Source organism: Ambystoma mexicanum, chromosome 12 (assembly GCF_040938575.1).
Source record: "Ambystoma mexicanum isolate Mex_15411 chromosome 12, UKY_AmexF1_1, whole genome shotgun sequence".
NCBI lineage: Eukaryota > Metazoa > Chordata > Amphibia > Caudata > Ambystomatidae > Ambystoma > Ambystoma mexicanum.
In genome coordinates, this window is record NC_090936.1 from 54,866,322 (window position 1) to 54,879,489 (window position 13,168).

General features: G+C 52.9%; 1 protein-coding gene across 4 annotated transcripts in view; it reads right to left on the reverse strand.

The window, feature by feature from the left end:
• The window catches only part of ANKRD26 (ankyrin repeat domain containing 26), a 915,250-nt gene that overhangs the window by 744,655 nt on the left and 157,427 nt on the right, over positions 1-13,168 (reverse strand). For 2 of the 4 annotated variants that reach the window (XM_069627947.1, XM_069627950.1), the window contains exon 9: positions 13,002-13,065. In XM_069627947.1, the coding sequence (XP_069484048.1) occupies positions 13,002-13,065 (64 nt within the window). Of the gene's footprint in view, positions 1-12,989; positions 13,066-13,168 lie in introns of all 4 variants that reach the window. The other 2 variants (XM_069627948.1, XM_069627949.1) reach the window with 1 other exon arrangement.

Below are 13,168 nucleotides of genomic sequence, written 5' to 3' on the forward strand. Positions count from 1 at the left end.
ACCAGACAGAGAACCTCTTCCATTTGTGTCCGTAGCATTTAAGAGTCGAGGACGCCCTGGCCTTTGCAAGAACCTCTCTGCAATCGGCCGGTATGTCGTATCCTCCAAACTCTAGCGCTGCAGGAGCCAGGCCTGCAAGTTCAGCGACTTCGGGTCGTGGTGGAGGATGGCGCCTCCTTCCCTGGAGAGTAGATCCGCGTCCGCCGGCAGCTTGATCGGCGGGGACGCTGACAAGTCCAGAAGGTCCGGGAACCATATCTGCCTCGGCCACGCAGGTGCGACGAGGATCATCCTGCACCGTGACCTCTTGAGCTGGTTGACGAGCCGGATTAGCAGAGGCAAGGGAGGGAACGCGTAGAGGAACAGGCCCTCCCAGGGGAACGAGAAAGCATCGCCCATGCTCCTCGTCTGGGGAAACCTGCTGGCGAACCTCCGGCACTTGGTGTTCGTCGCCGTCGCGAACAGGTCGATCTGGGGTGTGCCCCACCGTCGGAAGAGGCGATCCACCAGATCCTGCCGTAGTTCCCACTCGTGGCACGAGCGCAGCTCCCTGCTGAGTGAGTCGGCGACGGTGTTTTTTATCCCTGCCAGATGAAATGGCACCAGAAAAATCCCTTGGGCGACGGCCCAATGCCACAGGTCCTGCGCCTCCTTGGACAGCGCTGGGGACCTGGTTCCGCCCTGTTTCCTGATGTAAAACATGGTGGTGGTGTTGTCGGTGAAGATCCTCACCACCTTGCCCTTGAGGGACGGAAGGAAGGACCTGAGGGCCCAAAACACTGCACGGAGCTCCAGGACGTTGATATGCAGGGACTTCTCCGTCGGGAGCCAGAGTCCCCTTGCGTGCAGATTTTCGGTGTGCGCTCCCCACCCTTCCAGGGAGGCATCCGTGGTCACAGTCTCCTGGTGGGCCGGGGTCTGGAAGTCCATGCCCGCCGTCAGATGCGCGCGGGTGCCCCACCACCGTATCGCTCGTCGGAAACTCTCGTCGAGCTTGATCCTTTCCTCGAAGCTGCCCGTCGTCTGGATCAAGAGCGCATCCAGGAATTCTTGCAACGGGCGCATCCGGAGCCTGCACATGGGAATGAGGTAGATGCAGGAAGACATCATCCCGAGGAGGGACTTGATGGACCTCACTTTGGCCGCGTCGGCCACCAACATCCGTTGCACCTTGCCCAAGATGGTCCTGGTCCTCTCCTCCGACGGGGAGGCCAGACGGGACACTGTGTCGAGCCTCGCTCCCAGAAACAGTGCGACTTGCGCGGGCACCAGGTGGGATTTGGCGTAGTTCACGGAGAATCCCAGGTCCGTGAGGAGTTGGACGGTCCTTGCCGTGTGGACCACTGCGAGCTCCCTCGTCTTGGCGCGGATGAGCCAGTCGTCCAGGTAGGGGTAGACGTGAATCCCCTCGCGGCGCAGCTGCGCCGCCACCGGTGCGAGGCACTTGGTGAATACCCTGGGCGCTGACCGTAGTCCGAAGGGAAGGGCTTTGAACTGGTAATGACGCCCTTGGACCACGAATCTGAGGAATTTTCGGTGCCCCTTTAGGATGGGAATGTGGAAGTAGGCATCCTCCAAATCCAACGACGATAGGAAGTCTCCTTCCTCCAGCTGACCCAGGACGTGCTGGAGGGTGACCATCCGGAACTTCTGCGCCTTGATGAACTTGTTCAGACGTCGCAGGTCTAGGATGGGGCGCCATCCTCCCGTCTTCTTCTTCACGAGGAAGTATCTCGAGTAGACTCCGGAGCCCCGAAGCCTCTTTGGGACGAGTTCGATGGCGCCCTTTCTGAGCATCGCCTTTACCTCCAGGAGAAGTTGAGGGACGTGAAGTTCTTTCCTGGCCACGGGGGGGACGCGCGGGCACCTTCTTTGAAACTCGAGCGCGTGGCCCCGGGCCAGGGCGTCCAGCACCCAACGGTCGGTGGAGATGGACTCCCACACGCTGACGAAGCCCGCCAGCCGGCCTCCCACCGGGGTGCTTCGGTGGGGGCCCGACCCCACGGCCGGTTCAATCCTGCTTGGACGCGGCCTTGCCGCCTTGACCTCCTTGGCGACGACGGCGGGGTCCGCCAGACTTGCCTCGTCCTCTGTAGGCCTCTTGCGACGACGAGCGGGCCGCTTGACGGTAGGAAGCGAAACCGCCGCCGGAACCTTTGGAGGCGCCCTTGCCTCCGCCGCTCCGAAAGGGCGTCCGTCGTTGCTGCAGGACTCCAAGGGCCCGGGCCGTCTCAGTATCCGTCTTGATGGCCTGAAGGGAATCGTCCACTGTCTTGCCAAACAGGTTGTTCCCGTCGAAGGGCATGTCCAGGACTCTGGTCTGGACGTCCTGCCGGAAGTCCGTAGCTTTGAGCCATCCACGACGTCGAAGGCAAACGCCGTTGCCCAGCTGGCGGAACCCAGTGTCGGCGATGTCCGTCGCCACGGTGATGGCGTGGTCCGAGGCCACCTCACCTTCCTGCAGGATCTCCAGGGCCTCCGCCCTCTTGTCGTCCGGCAGAAAATCCAGCAGGGGAGCTATCTTGTACCAGAGCTCCCTGTCGTAGCGGGCCACGATAGCCAAGGCGTTGGCCGCTTTAATCGTCGTCGCTGCCGACGAGATGACTCTACGTCCCATAGCATCCAATTTCTTTCCCTCGCCGTCCGGCGGGGAAGTCGATGTGGAGGCCGCACCCCCCCCCCGCTTTCTTCCTGGCTGCCGCGGAGACGACGGAATCCGGGGTAGGCTGCGCCCGGAGGCATAGGGGGGCCGTGTCAGGGACCCGGTACTTTTTCTCGTACCGGTCTCTTCTAGCTGGCGTCGTGGAAGGGTTCTTGAGGAGGGAAAGGCCCTCATCCCAAATGTCGTCCAACAGAGGCACTGCGAGGACCGTCTTCCTCTTGGCCTCGCGCCGCTGATAAAGGAAGCCTTCCTTTTTCTTCTCCTCAGGGCAGAGTTGGAAAAGCTCGGAAGCCCTGGAGATCATGGAATGGAAAGATCCGATCTCGTCGGGCGGAGAAGCCCTGGTGGGAGGCGACGACGGAATATCCTCGTCGTATGCCTCGTCGTCCGTCCCCGTCGCTGCCGTGTCCGTCCCCGTATCATCCCCTCGGGTGGACGGGGAGGAGGGTTGGACGGGGCGCGACGGTTGAAAAGGAGGTGGTGGATGGATCCTTCTTTTCTTGGTAGGGGGAACACCAGAAGGTCCCGGTTCTGGATCCCCCGACGGGAGAGGTTCCTCCGTCGGTAACGGTAGCCTCGTCCTTATCTCGGAGCATAAGGACTGTATGGCCAACAAAATGGCCGCCGAGTTGTCTTGCGGCGCTGGCAGAGGGGAATCCGACGGGCGAGCAGGGGCCCCGTCGGAACCCTCGACGATGTCGTCGTCGTCACCTGCGTCGGGGTCCATTCCGACGGGCTGGCCTTGTTCCACGCCTAGGCCGTGGCTTAAGACCTCGATCAGCTCCTCTTCTGAGGTTGAGGCTGAATCTACGACGACGCCCTGCCCCCCCTTCTTCTTCCCCACGGAGGGTTTCACGGGGGTCCTATCGATGGGCACAAAAGAAGACTCCCTCCGAGGAGGCAGGGAGATTCTGGGCCCTGAGGTCGCCACCACTGGTGCAGCCTCCACAGGCTGAGCCAGGGCCGCCGCGACCGTTTCGATAGAGGGCTTGGTCGGATGGATCAAGGCCTTCACCACCTTAGGTGCGCTCACCGTCTTATCCTTGAGGGAGGGGGCACTGCCACGCTCCTCCTCTGCCCTAGAGCTCGACCGGGGCCTCTCCAGGAGCTTCGCCGGGTGCTCGGCCTTCCTCTTACCCGACCCAGAGCGTTGGCTCGTGGTTGATGGTGCCGGGGAGGGTGCGCCCTGCCTGGCGCCCGTAGAGCCCGACCGATCGGCGCTCCCGGTGCCAGCGGACTCGCGGTGCTTGGCCTTATGTTGGGCCCCCGTCGCCGGGGCGCCCTCAAAGGTCTTAGAAGACCGCTCGGATTTCTTCTTCTTCTCGCCAGACGGGCTCTTACCCTCCAGCCAGTTGGCGAGACGTTGATGACGGTCCTTCATGGTCCGTTCCGACATGTTGCCGCAAAACGCACAGTCCTTCTCCACGTGCGTTTTGTCCTCATGAAGGCAGTAAAGGCAGAAAGAGTGTTCGTCCTCCTTAAAGACGTTCTGCAGCTGGCATCCAGGGCAGACCCTGAACAGCTTTCCGGGCGTCGAGCTTCCCTTCTCCTGGGCCATCTCCGAGACCGGGCCTGAGAAGCTTCTGGAGTCCTCCGAAGTGTAGCTCGACGAAATCTTCACCCTTGAGGGGCACAGACGAATCCGACACGGGTCCCCGTTGATCGGATGTAGGATCGGTGGAGCTTGAGGCTCTTTTGACCGAAAGAATCGAAGTTTTGTGAAAAAGCGCAAAAAAATAGCACTAACGCTCGAGAGCAATAGCACGAGGATCCCAACACATGAACGTGCGGTAAAAATCTGAAGATGGCTGCCAGAGGCGGTGCTTAGGTAGAGGGCAGTCATTGGCTGTGGTCAGTATGACGCAGAGACCAGTGATTGGTTGTTACTACGAAAGACAGATCAGAAACGAAACTGATACTGGTTTTTTCTTTACCGAGGATTCCCAGCCTGACGACGGGGAATATTCATGAGCATGTGAATCCATGCCAGACCCCATGCTGGAGAACCCATAATTCACTCGGGTGACGCATGATAAGCCTGCTGAGTCATACACCCATACAGGCCTTGGAGCACCTCTCTGCAACCTACAGTCTCGCACTGATCACAGGGGAGCAATCTGAGGTCCAAGATTGGGAGCCCTGAGTCCCGAATGTGGCCACTCATCACGTCCAAGGCCAGCCCCCCCCTAGAAACGCCATGCCCTGCGCCTGCACCGCGCCTACGGCCTGCAGACACCCCCCATAAACCCCCATTTTGACAGAGGTCTGTGATGCCCTTGCAGTCCTTAGGGAGCCCCTCCTTCATTCCGGGTGGCCCAAGGACCCCAACGTCACGTTTGCAACATCATCTACAGTGACACCTTGGGAATGGGAAACCCAAAAAGACAGTCAAAGATGACAGAAAAGACAGTGAACCACCACAGAAGGAGGACAACCCCAGTCCCTCCCATTTGGGCATCTCGGCCCTTAACCAAACACTGTTAGCGCTGAAAAGCAGTACGGACAATCTCGGTGCTAAAATGGATGCCTTAACATGCAAAGTCAACGTCTCTGTGACCCAAATTGACAAACTGTGTGGCAGAATGTCGGAAGCGGAACACAGGATCGGAGACGGAGAGGACAAAATTGCAGAACTCCAACAAGGGGTTGCATCAGTACAACAAACGGTCAAAAAAGTTGTGGCCCAGAATGATGTTCTCAAGGGAGATCTAGGAGAAATAATGTAAGAATCACAGGGGTTCCCCATTACACCCCAATTAACAATATGGAACCGTTTGTTGAAAAGTTGCTGCGGGAAGTCCTCAATAACCCGCCGGTCACGGACCAGTTCATGGTGGAACGGGCCCATCGCTCTCTAGGGACAAGACCACCCCCCGGGTGCCCCAGAGAGGACCATTATTGCTCATATCTTCAATTACCGAGATTGGGACATTCTACTACGGGCAGCGAGAGAGAAAAAGACTCTGAGGTGGGGCTCGGCAACGAGACGCCTGTTCCCGGACTTTAGCCAACAGGTACAAGACCAGAGGAAACACTTCCAAAACGCAAAAAAACATCCTGAGGAAAAAGGGCATACGATACTTGATGCTGTTCCTGGCAAAACTCAAGGTGGTACATAACGGCAAAACACTGTTTTTCATACCTCTGGATGAGACTAAACGCTACGCCTCGGAAATTCCAGATCTGCGAACTTCCCCTCATGGGTCCCCGCCCCCCGGGCGGTGCTGGAGGGAGATGAGCCCTGAACACAGCTGCCCTACTGCATCCCCGTGGCGGTACGCCAGAGGCTAACCATGGCAACTTCCGGAGTCGCCCATAAAAATGGAAACGTAACAGCGAGGAATACCTACGGAAACAAGCCTCTTGATAGAAGGAGGCACATCGGCCGCCAGCACCCCCCGCGCCCACGTCAAGGTAAACTTGTATTGGGGTTGATGTCTAGTGTTAGTTGGGTGGGGGGTGGGATAATTCAGCCGGTAGGTTGCCGTTTCTGGTGTGGAAGGGGGGCAGAGTGGTGTTCAAAGTTGTAATACAGGGTTGGGGGGGGGGAGACGGGAACTTTCTTCCAAGGGCTCAGGCTTCAATGCACGCTCAGAACTAAATGTGCTTCTAACACACACTCGTGAATTCAGAAGGCTGACACTATATCCTCCTGTCATGCATCTCAGTCCTGACATAATGTGACAACACCCAAGGGGTAGAAACAAACTCCAACATGGATATCGCCTTGGTTTCTTGGAACATCCACGTGTTCACTAATGCTAAAAAAACACGTTTGATCACAAACTATGCCAGGAATCACCACGTGAACGTCCTATGTCTCCAGGAGAAACACCTGGGGAAAGAACACAAACTCCAAACCTTGCCGGTTGGGGAATCCATAGATATGGCTCGCCCTACACCATCCACACACGGGGGGTAGCAATATACATACACCAGACACTGGAATTCAAACTACATAAACAGACAACGGAGATGGAAGGCCACTTTATCCTGGTAGCTGGAGAAATAGCAGGGTGGTCCATCCTCTTTATTAATATATAACGGCCCAAACTATGACTGCCCGGAATTCTTCCAGGCAATCTGATCATCTACGCACATTCCCGGGCTACGAGGTGGTGTGGGCTGGCGACTTTAACATTACCCTGTCATTGCTCCAGGGTAGATCCTCCTCCGTACAAACAACCCTCACTCGAGCGGCCCAAAAATGGAAGTCCATAGCGGCAGATTACGCTCTCATTGACATACGGCACCTACATCACCCTAATAGCCGCGAATTCACTTTCTATTCGGGCGTCCACGGAAGCTCTTCCAGGATAGATTATATCCAAATGACCCCAGAATTGGCCCCAGTGTCCCACAGAGCGCCGATTTTACCCTGAACCCTATCCGATCACTCCTCATTCCTGGTACAGTTCACTGGCCGGATCACCCCCACCACCTCCCCCAAGCAACCAAGCAGGAGATTTAGAGCCTGCGCACTGGAGGATATTGCATTCCGCGAAGATATCTGCCAATCTATCACAGAGTTCTTCCAAATAAATGCCGGCTCAGTTCCCGATCCCAGGGTAGTTTGGGAAACCTTTGAAGTATACATCCGGGGCTAGTGCATCTCCCGGGAGGGGGGTGGGGTCCTGAAATGCATCTGTAGATACATTTCTTCCAGGGAAAATGAATTGTAAAAATTGGAGAACCACCAATCCCAGCGGGATTCTCCAGAGCTTCAGGCTGGACTAGAGCACAAGAGGGAAGAGATCCGCACACTAATGGACAGCAAGGAACGATTCTTGGGAGACCCAATAGCTGCCGCTAGATACAGGGAGGGGGACCAAGCTAGTAAAACCCTGGCATGGCCCATCAGGCAGGAGCGGCACTTTGATCCCATAATAGAAATAGAGATGGCCGATCGAGAACTCACCAGGGACAATGGGAAAATAAATGACACGTTCCGGCAATACTTCTGGAAACTTTACGGGACCCAGAGGACAGCAGGGCACGATGATATCACTCAATACTTAGATAGGATTGCCTTGAGTTGGCTAGACCCGGAGCACAGTAGGTTGCTAAATGATTCCCCCCTCAGACGAAGAATTCCTCAAGGTAATTCGATCCATCCCAAATAGCAAAGCCCCCGGAACTGACGGCATTACTGCCGAACTAAATAAAACCTTTCCTAACTTACTCATCCCCCATCTACAAAGTAGGTTTGAAGCGTCCAGCTCGGCGGGCGTCTTTCCACAATCCACCAGAACAGCACTAGTGACGGTCCTGCTTAAATCAGACAAAGACCCTAGTAAGTGTTCATCCTATAGGCTCCTATCCCTGGTGAACACTGATAATAAGATCTTAGCAAAGCTTCTGGCGGACAGGCTGTTGCCATTTATGCCCAGCCTGGTCCTCCCAGACAAGGCAGGCTTCATTCCTGGCCGCTCCACCCAAAATAATTCACCCTGATGCATAATGTGATCCCGGAAGTCCCAATAGCAGTCGCTGCCCTAGATGCTGAAAAAGCATTCGACTGTTGAATGGCTGTTCCTATTCGAGGTCCTTGGCCGGACTGGGCACCACTTTCCTACATCGGCTATGTTTGCTATACACGGCCCGAGGGCCTTTGTGTTGTGTACACAAACCATAATCAATCCAAACCTATCCTTTCATCCCATGGTACTAGACAGGGCTGCCCCTTCTCCCCCATTCTGATTGCCCTAGCAATGGAGCCGATGGCATGTGCTTTGAGGGAATATCACGCCCATGGAGGGATAAAACTACACTTGCATACCTCCATAGTTTCTTTATACGCAGATGACATGTTAATATACGTTAAATACCCGCAAATTAACCTAAACCCCATAGTGGAAGAGATCACCAAATTCGGGGCCCTCTCGGGACTGCAGATCAATTGGTCCAAGTCAGAGGTCTTCCCACTCACCTCAAGCGTATACCCAGAGGACATCGGTAATGCCTTTGCCTGGTGCCCACAGGGTTCCATGTGATAATATCCCCGCAAAAATATCGCCATACAAAGATTTAACCATATTTTTGCAGCTTTAGTACCTCATGGAACTTGCGGGGGACACCCCCGCAACCCCCATATATTTTTAAAGGGAGCGGGGGACACCCCCGCAAACCCCCCACCTATTTACCCCATAAATTATCCCCACCAAAAATATCACCTATGGCCGTTCCCGACGACCATATGTACGTCAATATTTTTGGTGGGGATAATATTACCCGATACCGCCCACAGGGCATCCGCTATCTAGGCATTCGCGTAGCCACGTCTCCCGCTAGACTATACAAGGAGAATTACTTGATAACTCACACAGATTGGAACATAAGGTGGACACATGGGTGCATCTCCCCTTTCCCAGGCAGCTAGGATCTCACTCTCAAAGATGGTAGTCCTGCCAAAACTATTATACATCTTCAACAACGTCCCGATCTTGCCCCATGTGAGCTTCTGGGCCCGACTGAATGCTGAATGAATTGATTTGGGCCGGTAGGCAACCTTGTATCTCATTAGACATGTTGTGTTGGCTGAGCTCCCAGGGAGGCCTGGATGTACCAGATTTTTTTTTTTTTTTTGATTGCCCAAGTTCAATATGCCGTGTGGTGGTGGTCCCCCACAGGCGACCTGCCCCACAAGCTCCTTGAGAAAGCTCTTATTCGGCCTAGTGATCTTAGAGGGCATAAGTACAGCCACTGGAGGTCACCCTCAGATCATGGGGTTGCCTGGCAAAATGGGCCAGTCTGGATCAATGATACTCCCCCCACCCAGGCCATATATCAAGTACACCACTCACACACGAGGCAATTTTCTTACAACATTTCACAAATCTTCAGATGAACACAATAGGAGATGTCACCCCGAAGGGCAGATTCATCTCCTGGGATGACCTCAAAGCTAAAGATGAATGGACCCCCATTACGCAGTACTACCGACTGCGGGAGGGGCTACAAAGTAGATGGCTAGATTTCCCAAATGCGCCCCCCACGTCTCCATAACATTCACCTCTGCACCAATGTCCACAGGGAAACTGGTATCGACCCTGTATGGTTTAGCCTGTTCGCTCAGAGACCCCCTCCCCCGCACGAACACCTACAGGGATAAATGAGAGGGCAACCTGGGGAACAGACTAACTGATGACCAGTGGAGCTCAATATCTGCCCAGACCAAAACTATATCCGTTAACAATAGATTTTGCCTAGCACATTTCAAATTCCTGCATCAAATATATTATTCTCCTCTATGCCTGAACAAGCTTTACCCACTCAGACCCTCGAATTGCAAGAGATGTAATACGGCACCAGCAGACTTCTATCATGTTGCATGGCTCTGTCACCAGGTACAGATTTTGTGGTCTAAAATAGCTGAAGCAATGTCAAAGATGATCGACATTCACACACCACTATCTCCCGAGATCTGGCTGCTGGCCCTAGTGGAGGTAGGCAGCCGGAGTGAGAAACGCCTCGTAGGTATGGCCTCTGTGGTGGCTAGATCGCTTATTGCACAGACATGGGGAGCCATCAGAGCCCCCACATTTCAGCATTGGCTCAACGTTATATCCAGCTGTGAACAGAGAGGGACGCAGTATAATTAACGCTTCCGCCTAACAGCAAACCTAGGAACTATTGGGCAGCCTTCAGGAGTATAAGACCGAGTAGTTTGATTCAAGGCCTGACCCCGAAGCACAGGACTCCCTCGACAACACCCAATAACTACCCCTCCCGGGTGGTTTCCTCATGGGCATAGAACATCAAGGGAACTGGCTATGTAAAATGTCCACAAGTGAAGGAAATTACTAGGCTCTTATTCCAAGGACTGCTCACTTTTGTTAACAGCTTGATACCAAGCCCAGTGGAGGACTGGTAACTTTCGAGATATTTGGAAGCCCTAATGTAACCGATTACGTGGTTAAACTATGGCAAGCATTGGAATAGTAGGGGGAGGGAGGGGACCTGTGGGGGTGGGCATCAAAGCCCTCAGTTGGGAGATTGTGTTCGTTTTTTTGTATGTCAACAATAAAAAGGTTTTTTTTTTAAAAAAAAAAGTCCTGTTGAGGATGTAGCTATCCCTCTTGCTTCTTCACTGGGATCTACTTAAAACCGAACACAAAAGCGCCCGAACACATGCATCACAAATCATCAACGAAACCGCTACACAGATCGGATGTATTCAGCTCAGAAAGTTGGAAAAAGAACAACTTGCTTTGTATGACGACATGGCGAACCAAATGGTCTCGCACTTTGGGTCTTTTACAATATTAAGCAGGTGTATCCAAAACAGGGTTTAAAGATTAAAGCAAAATGTTGAACCACAAATGCGTTAGAAGTCCATCCCTGAGTGAATAAAGTAAACAAGGTGTACATCACCTTTGAAAGAAAAAGGTGCTGAGGTAAGTTTGCCATGTCACAACTAATCCTTGAATTTAAAAAAGGTTTTCTGAATCAAACGCCCTTAAAAGTGAGTTGTCAGAATGGCTAAATCACATGGAGCAATGGAGAATATAAAGTGAAAGTCCTTCTCTTGGGTGAAAAGTATTCAGGGAAGACTAACTTAAAGTCCTTCCCTACCTACATAACAAAAGTCTAACAGTTCAAAAATGTCTTCTCCTACACAGTTTGGTCAGATAGACGAACAGAGATGCTTACACGTAGCATTCAAACTGGGAACTGTAGTTGCCTTCTAGGTGCAGGGCCTCTTTGGCGAGGGGTCAGCTGGGTCCAGTGCTTTGGTTCTCTATCTCCAATTTGTCCCTCTCTCACTCTTGCCACGACTCTTCTTTCCTTCAGGAGCCTATCTTTACCTTCCTTCCCCCTCATGTCCTCCGGGGACCTGGATTGTTGCCCCTCTCTTCTTCAGGCGTTCTTTGCTTTTACCCCTCTTCTCTTCGGGGGTCCTGCTTCTGTCCTGGTCTCTCCCTACCAGGTTCTTAACAAGGGTTTGCCTTAGCCTCTTCCCAGGCGGGTTATCTCTTTCACTGCAGGGGTACTCTTCTTCCTCAACCTCTTCTTAGGATCCTCATGCAGTTTAACTCTTCCACCCTTTTTGTTTAGGTGCGCTGCAGCGGTACTCTCCTTCTCCCCCCTGGGTCAGCTAGTCTCCTTAGCCTCGTCTTAGGCTTCTCAGGCAGATCAGCTGTCTCTTCCACCATTTTGGTTTAGGTGGGTATGCAGGGGTACTCTGCCTTCTTACCCATGGGTCTATCAGGTTTCTCCTCCAGATTCTTCAGGAAGCTTCCAGGCCGGCAGTGCTCCAAAGCAGTCTAGGCTCCTTCAACCAGGCTGCTACTACTCCTTCAGGATACAGCTCCTCTTCCATTCACCAGCGTCTGGAGAGAAGAACAGGGAACAAGTTCAGAATGAGCTGGCTCTGCTTTTATAGTCAGCCCCCTCCTCATCATGTAGGTTGCTGATAGGAGGAAAGCCCTACTTGCAGGATTGTCTGACAGGTGGTTTCTAGTCTGGGTCCTTCTGTGTTAGACTATTTTTCTATTGGCCAGTTGGGCTTAAATTACTACCATTGTAGATTCAGCTTCTTTATCTGCTTTTTGTATTCTTGTTTAATCCTGGGCTGCTTATGAATATTACTTGCCGTTTCCTAGTTGTTCAGGTTTGTATTTTATTAATGAAGTACCCCTTATGTTTCCCCAGGTTCCCAAGTTCTTTCATGGGGATTTGAACACGGGTACTTCCATAGGCTCTATTGTGTTCCAAACATCCGGGACTTCTCCTTGCTCTGTCGAAGGAATAGGGACTTTGCTTTTAGATCCTGCCGTGTCTCTTCGCTGTCCTCTCTGGTCAACTTCCATCCCTCAGAGAGGAGGACACCGCCGTCCCGGCTCCCAGTATTCTAGCACAGGCATGCTAAGGGGTGGATGCCCATTTGTTCCTCCATGTGTCATGAGCTGTGCCACTGCTGTCACCAACCCGCTCCAGCGGGCAGCGCCACTGCCAGGCAGTCCTGGGTAAGTCTCTTGTGGGATAGCGGCACTGTGATTCACCATACTTTTGAAAGACTAAATGCAGATATTAACAGATTAAATGCCTTCATCTTCGCTTAGGAAGAGCCACAGCGATTTTACAGAGCTTTTCATGTAAACTTTGATCCATTTGCTCTAGAGACAATTTGATTTCTACTAATGTGACGGGTCCCTAATTAGAGTACAGGTCTGTGCTGCAGAATCGCATCATTCTGGGGGACAAAAAGTTAAAAGAAGTTAAAAGGAGAGAGAACAATTTGCTGGCTTTGTTGATTGTGAGATTTATTTAAACTAAACATATCCACGTAAAAGCTAGAAAACCATTCTTTCCTTCAGGATTGTACCTGGGGACTAACCTGAGGTTCTTCCTCTTCATCGTCTGAACACCAGGAAGTATTGCTTGGAGCTTTATTTGAGATTCTAAAATTAAAACAGAAAAACAACAGTGTCAACTGTAATGTACTGTCAGGAGCATAAGAACATTACAGGATATAATAATTGGGAATAGTGTATTATATCCCCA